General features: G+C 45.8%; 1 protein-coding gene across 1 annotated transcript in view; it reads right to left on the reverse strand.

The window, feature by feature from the left end:
* Window positions 1-17647, reverse strand: part of LOC138282969 (NFX1-type zinc finger-containing protein 1-like) — a 459320-nt gene that overhangs the window by 308969 nt on the left and 132704 nt on the right. The window contains exons 6-7 of the mRNA XM_069221050.1: window positions 17157-17448; window positions 3119-3244 (exon numbers count right to left, since the gene is read on the reverse strand). Of these exons, the coding sequence (XP_069077151.1) occupies window positions 3119-3244; window positions 17157-17448 (418 nt within the window). The remainder of the gene's footprint in view (window positions 1-3118; window positions 3245-17156; window positions 17449-17647) is intronic.

Raw genomic sequence — 17647 nt, forward strand, 5'->3', positions numbered from 1 at the left:
TTCAACCCTAAGAAGAGAGAATATTGGCCACTGTAGGAGAATACCCTCTTTCTTGGCATGATTACCCCTTTTTTTCCTGTCTGATTGTCAGGGTGTTTGACTGTGTTCACTGGGATCCTGCTAAACAGGACCCCAGTGACTATGCTTTCTCCTTCCTAAATTGGTAACGGTACCTTTTTCTTCCGACAATTGGCATACTGGTACACCCATGTAAGTCCCAAGTATTTGGTACCTAGGTACCCAGAGTATTGCAAAGGGTTCTGCAGGCCTGCCATTGCAGTCTGCGTGAAACGGTTGCATGCACCCATTTTCACTCCAGGTCACTGTAAGTCATCCCTATGGTAGGCCCTCCCTGCCCAGAGGGCAGGGTGCAGGTACCTGCGTGTGAGGCCAACCCTGCACTAGCATAGGTGGCCCCACAAACTCCAGGCCCACTTAACTGGACTTTGTGAGTACAGGGACACCACTTTACGCGTGTACTGGAGATACGTCACTACCTACTACAACCACGAAAACCTGCCACAAGTGGGAGCTCAACCAGCCAACTCTCAATCATCTTTTTCTTCACTGGGGCAAGCACAGTTTTGACTTATTCGCGACAAAGGAAAACAAAAAATGCCAGTACTACGCAAGCTGGCAACTGCAGAGAGGGTCGCGGGGAATGCATTTTCAAATGGTCAGGAATCTATGCGTACACTTTTCCCCCGCTTCCACTGATCCCAAGATTTCTAAAGAAAATGAAGATGGAACCTTGTCAGCTGTTACTGATAGCTCCCAAGTGGCCACACCTGTTTTGGTTCACAGGGCTTCTCCTAACCTGACTTCTCTTTGGTTATCGGCCTGGCTCCTGAATTCAGTGAATTTGCTGAGCTAAATATTCCAACCGATTGTCATGAAGTGCTCGCTAATGCTAGAGCCCAGACTAAAAATAAAACATACAAACTCAAATGGAAAAGATTCTGTATGTGGTGTAAGGATTCCGATGTCCACCCTGTCACATCTGTTCCAGAACAGATACTTCCGTATCTTCTTCACTTGGCAAAATTGGGTCTTTCCCACTCATCCATTTCTAGATTTCACTGTACCGTGAATTCTCCATTTTATGATCCTCCAGAATAGTAAAACAATTTCTTAAGGGACTATTCAGGTTGTTTCCTCCAGTAAAAATCCCTCCTCCTCCCTGGCTTCTCAATGTTGTACTTTCACAATTGATGAAGCATCCATTTGACCCTATGACCTCGCAACCTGAAGCGCACAGGTCTTGCGTGCAGATGAAAGCCACATGTTTTTGAAACAATAAAGACTTTAGTCTGCTCAACTTGTCAGAATTCCCATCAGGAGTAGCAATATGAGGCCAAACGTCTGCTGCTCATTGAAACTGCGTAGGGGGAAAAAGGACATTCCCACAGCATGTAACAATTTGGGAGACCGAAACGACGTAAACTATTCCGGCTCGCATTCCACAACAGCTCTCCCTGTTAAGGAGCACATAGCTGCCATTGGAGCGCACCTGGAACACAGGTCTAATCAAGGGGACTGAGACTCCCTTCAGATAACAAGCCAAATTTAATGCGGAGGCATTACACGCCCCGTGCAAGGACAGCTGTTTACAAACCATTGAATGGCTCACAGAAGTCTTGCATTCACTACATTTCCTGGAAGACAGCGCTTCTCCTAGCACTTACTTCAGCAAGGAGGGTCAGTGACATCCAGACATTCACAATCACTCAGCCTTTTCTCTAATCTCAGTCTGACACTGTCATCTTCAGTACTAATTCAAAATTTACCCCCAAAGTTCCTTCGGACTTTCATCTGAAGGAACCAGTAATATTGAAAACTTTTTTCCCAAATCCTCAAACTCCAGCAGAAGGAGCGCTACATTCCCTACATATCATGCTATGTCTCAAATTCCACATCCAAAAGACTAGCAGCTTTCGCAAAGCAGATCAATTGTTTGTAGGCTATGGATAACTAAAAAAGGGCTATCCTGTTACTAAACAGACTATAACTCGGTGGATCGCCGCTGCCATACAATTTTGTCAACAGCTAGCAGGAAAACCATTGACAAACAAGGTCAAAGCCCACTCCACCAGAGCTGTCTCCACCTCTGCAGCTCTCTTCGCAGGAGTGCCTATACAACAAATATGTAGAGCAGCAACTTGGTTTAGTAGGCACACCTTCTCTCAGCACTACTGCCTCGATGCTGCAGACAGGATGGACGCAGCAGTAGGACGAGCGGTTCTACAGAATTTATTTGCATAAGTTGAGACACTTATTATTTTTTCCCACCATCCTCTATTTGATATATATATATATATATATATATATATATATATATAAATATATATATATATATATATATATATATATATATATATATATATATATATATATATGTATTATTATTATGTTTACTGCTAATTATTCTGATTAAACCATGTGAATCTATGAAACATAACCCAGTACTGGAGAAGAAAATAGGTTACTTACCTGTAACTGTGGTTCTCCAGTATTGATATCTTTCATAGATTCACATGCGACCCACCCTCCTCCCCAGAGAGGTTCGCCTCATGTCTTATTCTTCTATACATCACTTATGCTAGAAAATCTGAGAGGCTGGAGCCTCTGTGGTGAGGGTTCTAAAAGGTGCTCTTGCCTGATTGGCTGGACTTTGGGTCATTTCTAATAACACTGATAAGCTATTAAAGTGAATGTTTTTTTCCATTAACTTCAATGTAAAAAATTTATTTACTGCTTTCTATGTACCGTGGGACTCCCACTTCAATGACAGGGAATGATTCAAGCATGTGAACCTGTGAAAGATACCAATACTGGAGAACCACAGTTACAGGTAAGTAACTTTTATTTTCTTCTTTCATAATTGCTTTTTTAAGATCCAGGAGGACAGTGATATTTAACTGAGTGGATGGAAGGCGGATCAGCTGAATGATTTTCTCAGTAAAAGACACACCTGTCACTAAGTGCAGCCACTTCCCTTATCCTCATCTGATCTGTACATCCACAATCTGCAATTTATCCGGGTAATTCTAATCTGCTTAGTGAGCGATACATGTCAATTGTAAGATCAAACAAAAAAACATACTAAAAGGTGTACTACCTTCCAAAAACTGGTCCAGGGCATGGTTTGTGTAGCACACAACAAGAATGCAGCTTTTGTCTGTATTCCAGTACCTATTATTTCGTAGTAAGGTTTCCACGATCTTCAATCCAATGAAAGTTTTACCTACAATGAATCAGAGAAATGTACTATTGGTCTACTGTTTATACATGATTGATTCGGATGACAGAGAATCAAGCAAGTACACGGTTATGTAAGATCACAGACAAGCAGAAACAGGAAACCAATACAGGACAGCCAGGCCTGCAGGAATACAGAGGAGGTGAGCAGGCAGGCAGGCAGACAAACAGCAAGACAAACAGACAGACAGGCAAATTGGGGAGCAGGCAAGCAGACAGATAGGAAGCAGGTAGGTAGGCAGGCAAAGAGAGATGCAAGCAGTTGAGCAGGCAGTGAGTTATCCAGGCATGTAAATAGGCAGTAAGGCAAGCAAACAAGCAGGCAGACAAACACACAGGCAGGCAGGAAGCCAGGCAGAAAAGCAAACAGGAAGAAAGAAAAGGACGGAGGCAATAATGCAAACAGACAGGTATTCAGAAAATCAGACAGGCAGGAAGGTGGCAGGAAAATAAGTAGACAGATATGCAGAAAGGTCACCGTAAAGAACTACTTTCAAGTTAGGGTAATCATGAGTGATCCTGACTCTTCGATTCACTATCACTGATGTGGTAGAAAGAAACTTTGATATATCAATATTGTTCTTTTACAGACCTCTCAAGTTTTTGAAAACTTCTAAAGGTCTTCATAATACTTCGCAAAACCCTTGAAATACTTCTCAAAGTTTTTGTAATACTTCTCAAGTTCTTTGTAATATTTGTTTTAAGTGAAGACAGACCTTCCCAATGTTTGAACAATATCCAGGTCAGCACCAGACCTGCCCCAGTTCTCCTGTATTTCACAGAGAAGTTGAAGAATCCATCTTCAGGGAGCACTACACCATTACTCATTAGGAATCACCACCCTCAAAAAAGTCTGCTCCATTTTAAATATACTCATACATTCATGCAACCCTAAATTAACAATCAATCTAGGTGAAAGCTGAAAACCTAGAAGAAAAGGAATCTACTATAGATTCAAATATTTTAAACCTCCATTTGATCATGTAGAGTGAGGAACCAATTTGAGGATATTACAATGTTAAGGAATTCATGAATTGTTACTTTCATTAATTATCCAATTCCATATATAATATTAATGTAAATAAAAAATGTTAGAGATGCTTTTTATCTTTACTTGCTCACCTTGAGGTATCCTGTGCATGTCCAACTCTGCCCAAACTCTACTACAGAGATTTCATGGTAAAGTATACCAAGCAAAATTAAATGGATGTCAAAATACTAGTGCCAACCAAGTAACATTTTCTTTAGGAAAAAGGTATGATAGTTACTCGGAGGGACATAGACTTTAACAAGATAAAATTATTTTCCTGCCTGGATATCAACATCTCTGAGGGTAATGCATAAGTAGAGCATGTAGATGTGTAAACTATGGCAGAGAGGATGGTGACTGCTGGTTTACTGCACTTAAATATAATTATGATGATTGCTCATTGATTGAATGAAAAGGACATGTGATCAATTCCTTTGCTTACAGTAAGACTTCCTTCATGTGCTAGAGAACATTAAACCACAAAGCAGTCCTTGTTTGACCACTGTCCAGATGAATTTAGGACCAAGGTAGTAGTGGAAAGATTCCGCAACGTGAAGGTACTGAGTTTGAATGAATGCAACCGTGCAACATCACTACAAATATCCAATTTAGAGAGTCCTTGAAGTTCAACCAATGAAGCTGTTCTCCACCTGATACATCTATCATGGCTAAACAGAATGCTATGTAAATAGCTGAGTCAATGCACCTGTGCAGTATGGCAGAAGAAGGATTGTACTTCTGAACAAAGGCAACAAACATCACAAATACATTATTGAAAGAGTGACTGAGTAGGCACTTAAATAGTGCACTGTAGGCCCTTGTGCCTCTAGGCACCAGTCATATTGGTAGTACTATAAATGAGAAAATGACTCTTTGTGTGGCCATCGCCGTTTTTTGTGCAATGATGCTGCTGGTTTTTGGACTCTGCGCACTGGGGAAACTGCTGTCCGGTATGCAGTGCATGTGCGTTGAACCCTAAAACATGATAAAATTGGCAAATAGTCTATTGGCATATTTAAAGTTTCAGAAGGGCCTTCGTATTTGGTGCATAAAAAGTTAAATGCCATCTGTGGGCTGCGGCAGGTAATGTGTCATTCACTTGGCTGACAATAAGAATATGGCTTCAGGCATACATGTGTAGCCTGACTCCTGCAGCTATTAAACCTGCAGACAGACCTGTCAAAATAAATACTTTGATAGGAGGGAAACGTACCTTTAAATACTAAGTCAGTCACCCCTAAGTAGGCTTTGTAGCCCATGAGGTAGGGTGAATGGCATTTAAAAGTGGAACATGTAACAATTTGGTGCCCGATGTACGAAGTGATTTTGCAGTCACAAAAGGCAAATTTCAACTTTTGTGACCGCAAAATGGCCTTTTCTAATGTACCATCCCTATTTTGCAAGCCCGCATGCAAATACTGACTCAAAAATAGGGACAGCGACTCGAAATCAGGAAGGGGTGTTCCAAGAGCGTCCCTTCCTAATTGCGAATCGCAGTGGCATGTACGATTGTTTTGTGACCGCAATTGCAGACGCAAAACAATCACATATACCACCAATTTCAAATTGTTGGTAACCCATTCGCAAATGAGAAGAGGTCCAGCGGAGACCTCTTCCCCTTTGTGAATGGAAGCAAAAATATTTTTTCAGAGCAGGTCATGGTCAAATGGACCACTGCCTGCTCTGAAAAAATGAAAAGAAAACTTTTCATTTTTTTGTTAGAAATGTATCCAGTTTTCCTTTAAGGCTGCATTTAAAAAAAAAAACTGCCTTATTGAAAAAGCAGTCACAAACTGTCGTATTTTGCGACTCGCAAATGAATCACAAATTGCGAGTCGCAAAACATACAGTCGTACATCTGGCCTTAATCTTTTCATGTTCCTACAGAGACTGGATTCCAACAGACACTTTCACTATTAGGGCTATAACTAGTTCTTTGAAGAAAAAACGTAAGTATGTTATTGTTTAATTATGGGTTTGCAAAATTCACACAATTTCAAGTGACATTTCAAGTTCCATGAGCATCGAAATCTGTCATTTAGTGCTATATTTAGTGTGAAATGTATCCAGGTGGCAATTTTTAAATCGAAGGTGTATTTTGCGCAAAAAAAAGCGCAAAAGAAACAAAAGAACCGCGAACAAAAGCCACTCACATTCTGTTGTTCCTGTGCGTTCATGGTAAATTTTGTATAGCGAACAGCACATAACTACACAATTTGATGTGATGGAGTAATTGTGGTAATTTCACAGGAACAAGCGTAAAGCAAAAGTTTTGAAATTATGTGAATTACGTCAGCCTCATTTAAATTTAGCCCAGGCCTAATATTAATTCTGTATATTGAGTTTGGAATAAATTACAGATACGGTTCAAACACTGTTTTTACTATTTAATAAAATTCAATTCAAAAGTAAGGATGCATTTTTGACTTTTAAAAATTGATACTTTCCCTGCCTAAAGCTCCTGCAGGCTAATAAGCATTGGTTTGCCTGTAGCTAGCCTGCAACCACTGTGTTGATGAGGTGTGAAATATCACTCTTAGGACGTAGAAAATGTCTTGGGACTGGCAGGATGGTGTGGCGGGGGAATGTAACACAGATTAAGCCAAGCAGGGCAGTTTAGGAGTGCCCAGGAAGTTCATTTTAAAAGGAACCAGGAGAGACCTTTGCTTTTCTAGTTTAGTGAAAAATGATGCCAGGAGGAGAGAGGGGTCATTTGGTTCCAAAACACACTTAGCCTCCTGCCTTTAGTCTGAGCGGCAGAGGGAGACTACCCCATAACCAACATATGAAGTGGTTAAGAGGGAAGGGACCGCTCATTACCTTAAGCACACCCGTAGGTGTGCCACAAGTTCCCTCAAGGGGTAGAAAGATTTTTACATTCTATGTTTTACTGAGAATGATACACTGTGGGATAGTTTGGGTGAGTCCAACAGGATGCGCAGGAAAAGTGGAAAGATTAGTCCTTGGGATTTTTTTTTGCCATTGAACACAGAGGGGTTCATTCTGACCCTGGCGGCCGGTGACCGCCAGGGTCACCGACCACGGGAGCACCGCCAACAGGCTGGCGGTGCTCCCAAGGGCATTCTGACCGCGGCGGTTCAGCCGCGGTCAGAAAGGGTAAACCGGCGGTCTCCCGCCGGTTTACCGCTGCCCCATTGAATCCTCCATGGCGGCGGAGCGCGCTCCGCCGCCATGGGGATTCAGACACCCCCTACCGCCATCCTGTTCATGGCGGGAAACCCGCCATGAACAGGATGGCGGTAGGGGGTGCCGAGGGGCCCCCGTAAGAGGGCCCCACAAAGTATTTCAGTGTCTGCTTTGCAGACACTGAAATACGTGACGGGTGCAACTGCACCCGTCGCACCCCTGCAACTACGCCGGCTCAATTCTGAGCCGGCGTCCTCGTTGCAGGGGCATTTCCGCTGGGCCGGCGGGCGCTCTTTTGGAGAGCGCCCGCCGGCCCAGCGGAAATGTTTGAATGGCCGCTGCGGTCTTTTGACCGCGGTGCGGTCATTTGTCGGCAGTACCTTGGCGGACGGCCTCCGCCATCCGCCAAGGTCTGAATGACCCCCAGAGTGCCCAGAACTCACCCCCAGCCACTGGCTGGGGATTTGAACAAAGGTAGCACCTCACCACAAACTCCTCAGAGCATTTACTGGAACTTAAGCAGGACAGAAGGGGACTGGACCTGCTGTCTGTGACCTGTGTGGAGACAAGAAGGGCTGGACCTGTTCCCACCTGTATGTAGGACAAAGAGGTGGACTACAGGTGTCAGTTGGCAGAGCTTTTCTGTGGCAGCAGGCTGCAAGAGGCCTCTTTCATGCAGTGACCAGTGGGTCAGTTACAAATGGAAATGGATTAGACCTTGCTAGTGGCATCTACTGCAGTGGGCCTGGTCAGTATTTGCTACGCTGAGGTTCTGGGAGCCTTAGAAGTGGCTAGGAGGAACTGCCCCAGAAAGTCTGAAAAGTTGGGACGTGTAAAATCGTTGGACTTCCTCACCTACGGACCTAGTAGCTAGACTTCTGGGCACAGGTGTCCAATTTCAGACTGATACAGATTCATCAGGTACAGGTTCAGGCTTGCCCCATAATCCCAGCAGTGTCAAGGGCATTGTGAGTGTTATCTTGTACTCTACCACCTCTGATGTGCAGTGCTGCACTCGCTATCAAAATATCCGTAGTCAAGGGCAGCTCCACAGCGTGTCAACAAAAGTTCCTGGCTTGCCGCATCCCTTAAGGCACCTAGGGCCAGATGCAGCAAGGCATTAGCGCCTCGCAAACGTAAAAAAACGCCGTTTGCGAGGCGCTAATGCCCGCCCGCGATGCAGAAACGCATTTTGCGAGTCGGAACCGACTCGCAAAATGCATTTCCGACTCGCAAATAGGAAGGGGTGTTCCCTTCCTATTTGCGACTCGCACCGCGATGTAAGTTGATTTGCGACCGCGAAAGTGGTCGCAAATCACCTCGCAGTTACCATCCACTTGAAGTGGATGGTAACTCATTCGCAAACGGGAAGGGGTCCCCATGGGACCCCTTCCCTTTTGTGAATGATCACAAAATTATTTTTTCAGAGCAGGCAGTGGTCCAATGGACCACTGCCTACTCTGAAAAAAAAAAAAAAAGGTTTCGGGAATTTTTCTATGTGCAGCTCGTTTTCCTTTAAGGAAAACGGGCTGCAGATAGAAAAAAAAACTGCTTTATTTAAAAGCAGTCACGGACATGGTGGTCTGCTGTCTCCAGCAGGCCACCATCCCCGTGAATGTCCAAACTCGCTATGGAGTCGCAATATTAATATTAATGAGATGGGTCTTTGCGACCCCATAGCGAGTCGCAGAAGGTGTCTGAGACACCTTTCTGCATAGCAAATTGCGAGTTGCAATTTGCTAGTCGCTCTGACTCGCAAATTGCAAGTCGCAATTTGCTGTCTACCTACATCTGGCCCCTAGCATCACTGACTCTACCTATCTGAAATAACTTTGTTCTACTGTAATAGGCTTTGTGTAAAATAATGGGGTGTTGATATTTTGTCACAAGTATTCAATAGATGTGTGGGATTGCATGTTTATGTAACGGCGCTGCCAGGCTCCAAAACTCCAACAAAGTCTCTTTTGCTACGTTCACCAATAAGTCTGTGTAGTCTTTTAGGCCCGTATTTATACTTTTTGACGCTAAACTGCGCTAACGCAGTTTAGCGTCAAAAAATTTTGCGCAGGCTAACGCTGAAGCACCATGCGGGCGCTGTATTTATTGAATGGCGTTAGCCGGCGCAACCAGACCGGCGCTGCCTGGTGTGCGTGGAAAAAAAACACGTACACCAGGCAGCGCCGGCGTAGGGAAAAATGGCGTTAGGGCGTCTTAAAAATGGCGCAAGTCAGGTTGACGCTAAAAAATCGTCTTAACCCGATTTGCGCCATTTTAAACGACGCCCAGACGCCATTTACATGACTCCTGTCTTAGTAAAGACAGGAGTCATGCCCCCTTGCCCAATGGCCATGCCCAGGGGACTTATGTCCCCTGGGCATGGTCATTGGGCATTGTGGCATGTAGGGGGGCACAAATCAGGCCCCCCTATGCCAAAAAAAATATATAATTTTTTTTTTTTATACTTACCTGAACTTACCTGAATGTCCCTGGGGTGGGTCCCTCCATCCTTGGGTGTCCTCCTGGGGTGGGCAAGGGTGGCAGGGGGGGTCCCTGGGGGCAGGGGAGGGCACCTGTGGGCTCATTTTGAGCCCACAGGCCCCTTAACGCCTACCCTGACCCAGGCGTTAAAAAGTGGCGCAAATGCAGGGTTTTTTGACCCGACCACTCCCGGGCGTGATTTTTGCCCGGGAGTATAAATACGACGCATTTGCGTCGCCGTCATTTTTTTCGACGGGAACGCCTTCCTTGCATCTCATTAACGCAAGGAAGGCGTTCACGCCAAAAAATTACGCTATTTGCCCATACTTTGGCGCTAGACGCGTCTAACGCCAAAGTATAAATATGGCGTTAGTTTTGCGCCGAATTTGCGTTGAAAAAAACGACGCTAATTTGGCGCAAACGGAGTATAAATATGCCCCCTAGGCCCGTATTTATACTTTTTGACGCTAAACTGCGCTAACGCAGTTTAGCGTCAAAAAATTTTGCGCCGGCTAACGCCATTCTGAAGCGCCATGCGGGCGCCGTATTTATTGAATGGCGTTAGCCGGCGCAAGCAGACCGGCGCTGCCTGGTGTGCGTGGAAAAAAACCACGTACACCAGGCAGCGCCGGCGTAGGGAAAAATGGCGTTAGGGCGTCTTAAAAATGGCGCAAGTCAGGTTGACGCTAAAAAATCATCTTAACCCGATTTGCGCCATTTTAAACGACGCCCAGACGCCATTTACATGACTCCTGTCTTAGTAAAGACAGGAGTCATGCCCCCTTGCCCAATGGCCATGCCCAGGGGACTTATGTCCCCTGGGCATGGTCATTGGGCATTGTGGCATGTAGGGGGGCACAAATCAGGCCCCCCTATGCCCAAATAAAAATATTTTAAAAAAAATGTATACTTACCTGAACTTACCTGAATGTCCCTGGGGTGGGTCCCTCCATCCTTGGGTGTTCTCCTGGGGTGGGCAAGGGTGGCAGGGGGGGTCCCTGGGGGCAGGGGAGGGCACCTGTGGGCTCATTTTGAGCCCACAGGCCCCTTAACGCCTACCCTGACCCAGGCGTTAAAAAGTGGTGCAAATGCGGGGTTTTTTGACCCGACCACTCCCGGGCGTGATTTTTGCCCGGGAGTATAAATATGACGCATTTGCGTCGCCGTAATTTTTTTAGACGGGAACGCCTTCCTTGCATCTCATTAACGCAAGGAAGGCGTTCACGCAAAAAAATGACGCTATTTGCCCATACTTTGGCGCTAGACGCGTCTAACGCCAAAGTATAAATATGGCGTTAGTTTTGCGCCGAATTTGCGTCGAAAAAAACGACGCTAATTCAGCGCAAACGGAGTATAAATATGCCCCCTAGGCCCGTATTTATACTTTTTGACGCTAAACTGCGCTAACGCAGTTTAGCGTCAAAAAATTTTGCGCCTGCTAACGCCATTCTGAAGCGCCATGCGGGCGCCGTATTTATTGAATGGCGTTAGCCGGCGCAAGCAGACCGGCGCTGCCTGGTGTGCGTGGAAAAAAACCACGTACACCAGGCAGCGCCGGCGTAGGGAAAAATGGCGTTAGGGCGTCTTAAAAATGGCGCAAGTCAGGTTGACGCTAAAAAATCGTCTTAACCCGATTTGCGCCATTTTAAACGACGCCCAGACGCCATTTACATGACTCCTGTCTTAGTAAAGACAGGAGTCATGCCTCCTTGCCCAATGGCCATGCCCAGGGGACTTATGTCCCCTGGGCATGGTCATTGGGCATTGTGGCATGTAGGGGGGCACAAATCAGGCCCCCCTATGCCAAAAAAATAAATAAAAAAAAAATGTTTATACTTACCTGAACTTACCTGAATGTCCCTGGGGTGGGTCCCTCCATCCTTGGGTGTCCTCCTGGGGTGGGCAAGGGTGGCAGGGGGGGTCCCTGGGGGCAGGGGAGGGCACCTGTGGGCTCATTTTGAGCCCACAGGCCCCTTAACGCCTACCCTGACCCAGGCGTTAAAAAGTGGCGCAAATGCGGGGTTTTTTGACCCGACCACTCCCGGGCGTGATTTTTGCCCGGGAGTATAAATACGACGCATTTGCGTCGCCGTCATTTTTTTAGACGGGAACGCCTTCCTTGCATCTCATTAACGCAAGGAAGGCGTTCACGCAAAAAAATGACGCTATTTGCCCATACTTTGGCGCTAGACGCGTCTAACGCCAAAGTATAAATATGGCGTTAGTTTTGCGCCGAATTTGCGTCGAAAAAAATGACGCTAATTCGGCGCAAACGGAGTATAAATATGCCCCCTAGTGTCTGTTTTACTTGGAGGTATCTCATAAATTGTCCATCAGGCATGTCATATTTTGGCTGCAGTTCCGCAAATGGTACCATCCCGCCCTCTTTCAGGATGTTCGCCACCTTGGCCAGGCATATAAGGTCCCACTGGTGGCACGCATCCAGGTGCTGCATCTTAGCAAGTATATCTGTTTCTCATAGTGGAACTGCTACCTCCATTCGATCACTCTTATGGCTGTTTTCCACACCCTGGGGATCTTAACTCACAGGGCCCATCGCCTCTCTGTTAGCCATCAACATCGGTTTTGTTTGAGAAGCAGAGGCCCATTCATTTGTCACCAGCAGTTGGGTCGCCAAGCAGTAGTATTTAAGATTTTGGGGGAGTAATCCCCTCATATGGCCCTTGCATCAGGGCTTGATAGGATTTTTGCGGTTCCTCACCATCTAGTGTATGTGTGGTGGATTCCACCAACCCGAAAAAGTCATCCGATACCTCATGGGGACTATTTTGGGGTATGTAGAGGAATTTTGGGAGTGTAATCATTATGTATAGCATTATGTATAGCACTGCTCTGCCTTGTAGAGATATAGGGCCTCATTACGAGTTGCAGTCAGACTGCCAGACCGCCATGTTGGTGATCCTGAAAAGACTGCCATGTTGGCGGTCTTCCAGACCGCCCTATTACAAGTTACACAGGCAGGACAACTGACCCCCAAGCAAAAATGGCAGACTCCCAGCGGCACAGCGGCCTGGAAATAGGCAGTCCAACCAACTGCGCTATCAGCCCTGCGACAAACCACTGAGCATAATACAAGCACACATTCGCTGTGGTGATTCCTTCATGATGGTCAGCCAATGGTGGTCTGAACCACAGCGGTTCGCGGTCTGCAAAGTAAGAGACAACTGCACACTGGATGAATTTGAAAACAATACAGCTGACACACATTGTCACAGTGAACACACCTGCAAAGGACACTATAAAACACACCCCTTCGCAGACCACAATCCGTCGCATTTCCAATGCACGACCAACAACTCAGCATCATTTTCCCATCTGACCACCCCAATTATTTCACCATACATACAACACCCTGCACGCACTTTTGTCCATTCATGCCCTTATGCACTTCCCCTGTTCAATAAGTCACTGACATCCGTTTTTTTTTCTCCACCCTGCCAGGTTCCAAAAACCCACATTTGTTTGAGGATGAGTTAAAAGTCATGGTGGACGAAATCATTAGAGTAGAGCCACAATTGTTTGGATTCCAAGTCCAGCATTCTCCTCTCAGGAGGAAAATGGAAATGTGGAACAGGATAGTGGACAGAGTGAATGCTATAGGCACCACCCTGTGCACAAAGGACGGCATCAGGAAGAGGTGGATTGACCTCAGGGGCAATGTGCGTTCCCTGGTCTCTAGGCACCAGCTGCAGGCCAAGAAGACTGACAGTGGCCCTCCCAGTGCCCCATTACATCTCTTTCCCTGTCATGCATGCTCATACCGCCCCTTTTGCCACTGTCTTATTCATGTACCACACCAACATTCACACTGTCAATCTGTATTGTTGGACCCAACATTACAGCTGCTAAGGTCCATCACATGTCATTGTTCCAAATGGGACCTGTAAGTCTTTCAATATACAACAACAATCCCAGCTCTCATAGTATGTCTCAACAGGTAAATGTATGCCCAAACCTTAAATGCAGTCTGTATACAGATATGTAATGCCCATTTGTATAATATGTGTTGTAGGAGAGAGAGTGATCTAACTGCAACTCCCAGCAAGCACTGTTTCTGTAACACCAGACAACATATCAATGTGTCTGTTACGAAATACACCTGTGTATCAACTAACAAATGAGGTTTACTCACCTATGGAGATACCATTTGTTTACTGTGTGAAGTAGAGGGAGTTAGCGGGCTACAGTTTCCAATAGGCCCTGTTTCCGCAACTCCAAACACCAGACCAGTGTACCTGTGACCACATACACCTGTGTATCAACCCACAAATGAACTTTACTCACCTGGGGGGATACCATTTGTCTACTGTGCATAGTACAGAGAGGGACCTAACTGCAACTCCCAGCAGGCACTGTTTCTGCAACTCCAAACTCCAAACCAGTGTACCTTTTTTTTATATATCTATTTTATTGTTTTCAACACATGTAATCAGTTACAGATGCAGATATCAAAAACTGGATCAGAGTATTCCATTCTCCAATAGTCAACAACGCAGTTAATTGCTGATTCATTGTACAAACTTTCCAAGTGGTAGCAAGCGATACACTCACGGAGCAAAATAGTTACAAGGTACAGTACAATAACATGTATCATGTGTCACCTCCGGCTGCCTGCATGTTTTGTGTGGATCTATTCTATTGCACATCTCACCCCTCAGCTCGTTATTACATCCCATTACAAACATGTAATCCAGTTCGGCTTGTCCATTATAATGCTGTACACATACGGGGGTTCAATCAACTGGATATAAACAATCTTTTGTTGGCATTCCGGGAAGCTCAACATCAGCACACTACCATATACAAAGGCCCCTTCCAACTGCCCGGTGCCCTCCCACTCTGCATGAAAACTCCAAACGCGCCACCCTACAGACGTGGTTACCATATTCCCTTAATTCACGGCGGGCGCTCATCATTCTTAATTTCCAGTCTAGTGACAAGCGTTTCCCAAGTATCATGTCCCATGTGCGCCTGTCCCTTGTATCGCAATGCCTGTAACACCCGGGACTCTATTCGTGTCCAGCGCAATGTCATGACACGCCACCCTTGGAGCTCCGGTGCCCTGGGCACCTTCCAGTTCATGGCAATCAACCTTTTATACATGATAAATGCCAAATCGGCGAACCTATGAATATAAATGTGTTGCTTATCTCTGTTTCATATCCCCAAGAGACAAGATCTCGGTTCCAGGGATAACAAATGTTCTGTGATGTCAGTAATGTCTGTCACTATGTCATGCCAGACTGTCTGAAGAGGCCCACACTCCCACACCATGTGATAAAAATGAGCCACCGGAAAGCCACATCGGACTAGAGGCAGGGTACATGCGCTGAATACGGGATGGGGAGAGATATGTCTGGTGCATAAAATTAAATTGGGTATATCGGAACCTGGGGTTTCACGATACGCACTGTACCTGCTGGAGGGCCAGCAACCAAGCCTTGGAAGTCAAGGGCACAGGGAGAGCTGCATTCCATCTCTGTCTTGCAATCTCCAGTCTGTTACCATCTACTCCGTTAAGGGCTTTATACAAATTTGTAATCACTTTTGTGAGGCCATTATCTGAGAGCAAATAATGTAATATGGGAGAAGTGATAGGCTTCTAATTAAATGACATATGGAGTAATACGACATGAATTGTCCCAATCCCACCGAGGCAAGGTCTCTAATGCCCTCAAACAACATCAAGACGCCAATCATCAAAACAATCGTCCACTGTTTCTATCCCTGCTTCCGCCCACGGGGCAAGAGAGTGAGCCCTAAGCAAACTTATACCTCCCGGTATCTGGCCCAGGGGAATGAGGGGTGAGTATGAGGAACCCGTTCATCCCTTTTTAACATATCGCCTCCAATAGGCATGAGCTGCTATCAATAAAGAGTTGCCAGTGTTGTATTTCACCGTGCGATCCGTCAGCCACATATAAACAGGAACACCTTGCAATTGCATGCGAATCCACAGTGCTTCCGACGACTCAGGCCTGTGTATCCAATACAGTGCCCATTGCAATTGTGCTGCATCATAATAGTGTTCAAAGTTCGGGGCACCCCCCCGCAACGGTCGTTGCAAAGTGGCAAGGGCCACACGTTATCTGCCACTCCCTCATATAAGTCCCAATAACAATCTATTCAGTTCGTGGAAAAAAACTCCTGGGCACAACTATGGGCAATGCAGCGAAATAGTAAAGGAACTGTGGGAGCACCAACATATTTGCAACTGCCACCCTGCCCAGAGGAGACAGAGGGAGAGAGCACCAGAACCGAAGCGAGCCCTTCATAGAGCTAAGCGCACGTCCCAAATTGCCATCCCTCAGATCCTCAGGTTTATGATATATATGCACTCCCAGGTATTTAAATGTGTCATAACATCACTTTAACCTCCCCACAGGAGAATTCTCTCTCATCCTCGCGGGCAGACCAGTCAAAGGGAACAAACTGGATTTAGACCAATTGACCCTCAACCCCGAAATCTGTCCATATGCATCCAACAGGGACATCACTGCAGGTAGCGTTGTCCAACCATTCTCCAGGTAAATCAATGCGTCGTCCAGACCAGTGTACCTTTGACCAAATACACCTGTATACCAGCTCACAAATGAACTGTACTCACCTGGGGGGAAAACATTGCTATAGTGTGAGTAGGAGAGGGAGTGACTTGACTACAGCTCCTAGAAGGCCCTGTCTCACCAAATACAAACACCAGACCAGTCCTCCCTCGTCTATATACCCCTGTTTGTCAACTCCCAATTCAAGTAAACTCACGTGGGGGGATATTAGTAGAGTGTGTGGAGGAGAGGGAGTGACTTGACTACAGCTCCAGGAGGGCCTGTCTCACCAACTACAAACACCAGACCAGTTCTCCCTTGTCCAGATACCCCTGTATATCAATTTGCAAGTGAAGTAAACTCACCTGGGGGGACAACATTGCTAGAGTGTGTGGAGGAGAGAGAGTGACTTGAGTACAGCTACCAGGAGACCCTGTCTCACCAACTACAAATACCAGACCAGTCCACTCTTGTACAGAAACCCCGGTTTGTCGACTCGAAATCGAAGTAAACTCACCTGTGGTGTAAGAAATCTATAATGTCACAAAGCATGACAAATTGCAAACACCATACATAATTTGTATGCCATCCCTCTACCATGTAAGGGCATTGTTGTCAACTCACGTTGTATCAATGGGCAGTCCTGAAACATCAACCTCTACTCTACATTGCCAACCTACCTGTTCCTGGAGGGCCTTGGATCAACACAAACTCTCGTGTTAAAGCGGTTTCAATAGCTTTAATCTGAGACTCATCCAGTAGAGGAAACCTCTCAGGCATCCACACCTGAGTGTTGAAGGGATCCGCTGAGACCATATTTATTCTGCTCTTCGTACAGTGAGAGTGGGTGGAAAGACAGGGTGCCACTTCCCGGGAAGCAGGGCTTTCAACTTCCTTCATTTCGGTGTTTTCACGATCTGGTAATAGGTATTCAGGTGAATCATGCAAGTATGCTACGTCTTCGGTCTTTCCCTGTAAATCCAAGACAGGACAGGAGAAAATCAGAATGTCATGCTCAACAGACCTGCAAGATGACTTTGCAGGCACCACTAAAGCTAGTCTGAGGTGCAACCTGCAAATCTCTTGACCGTGTAACCTTTCTAAAATAATTGGATACTTTTCAGTGGTGGAAGCTATCAAGCGGAAATCCCTGGAGGTGAAAATAATGTTG

The sequence above is a fragment of the Pleurodeles waltl genome, chromosome 2_2 (genome assembly GCF_031143425.1).
Source record: "Pleurodeles waltl isolate 20211129_DDA chromosome 2_2, aPleWal1.hap1.20221129, whole genome shotgun sequence".
Lineage (NCBI taxonomy): Eukaryota > Metazoa > Chordata > Amphibia > Caudata > Salamandridae > Pleurodeles > Pleurodeles waltl.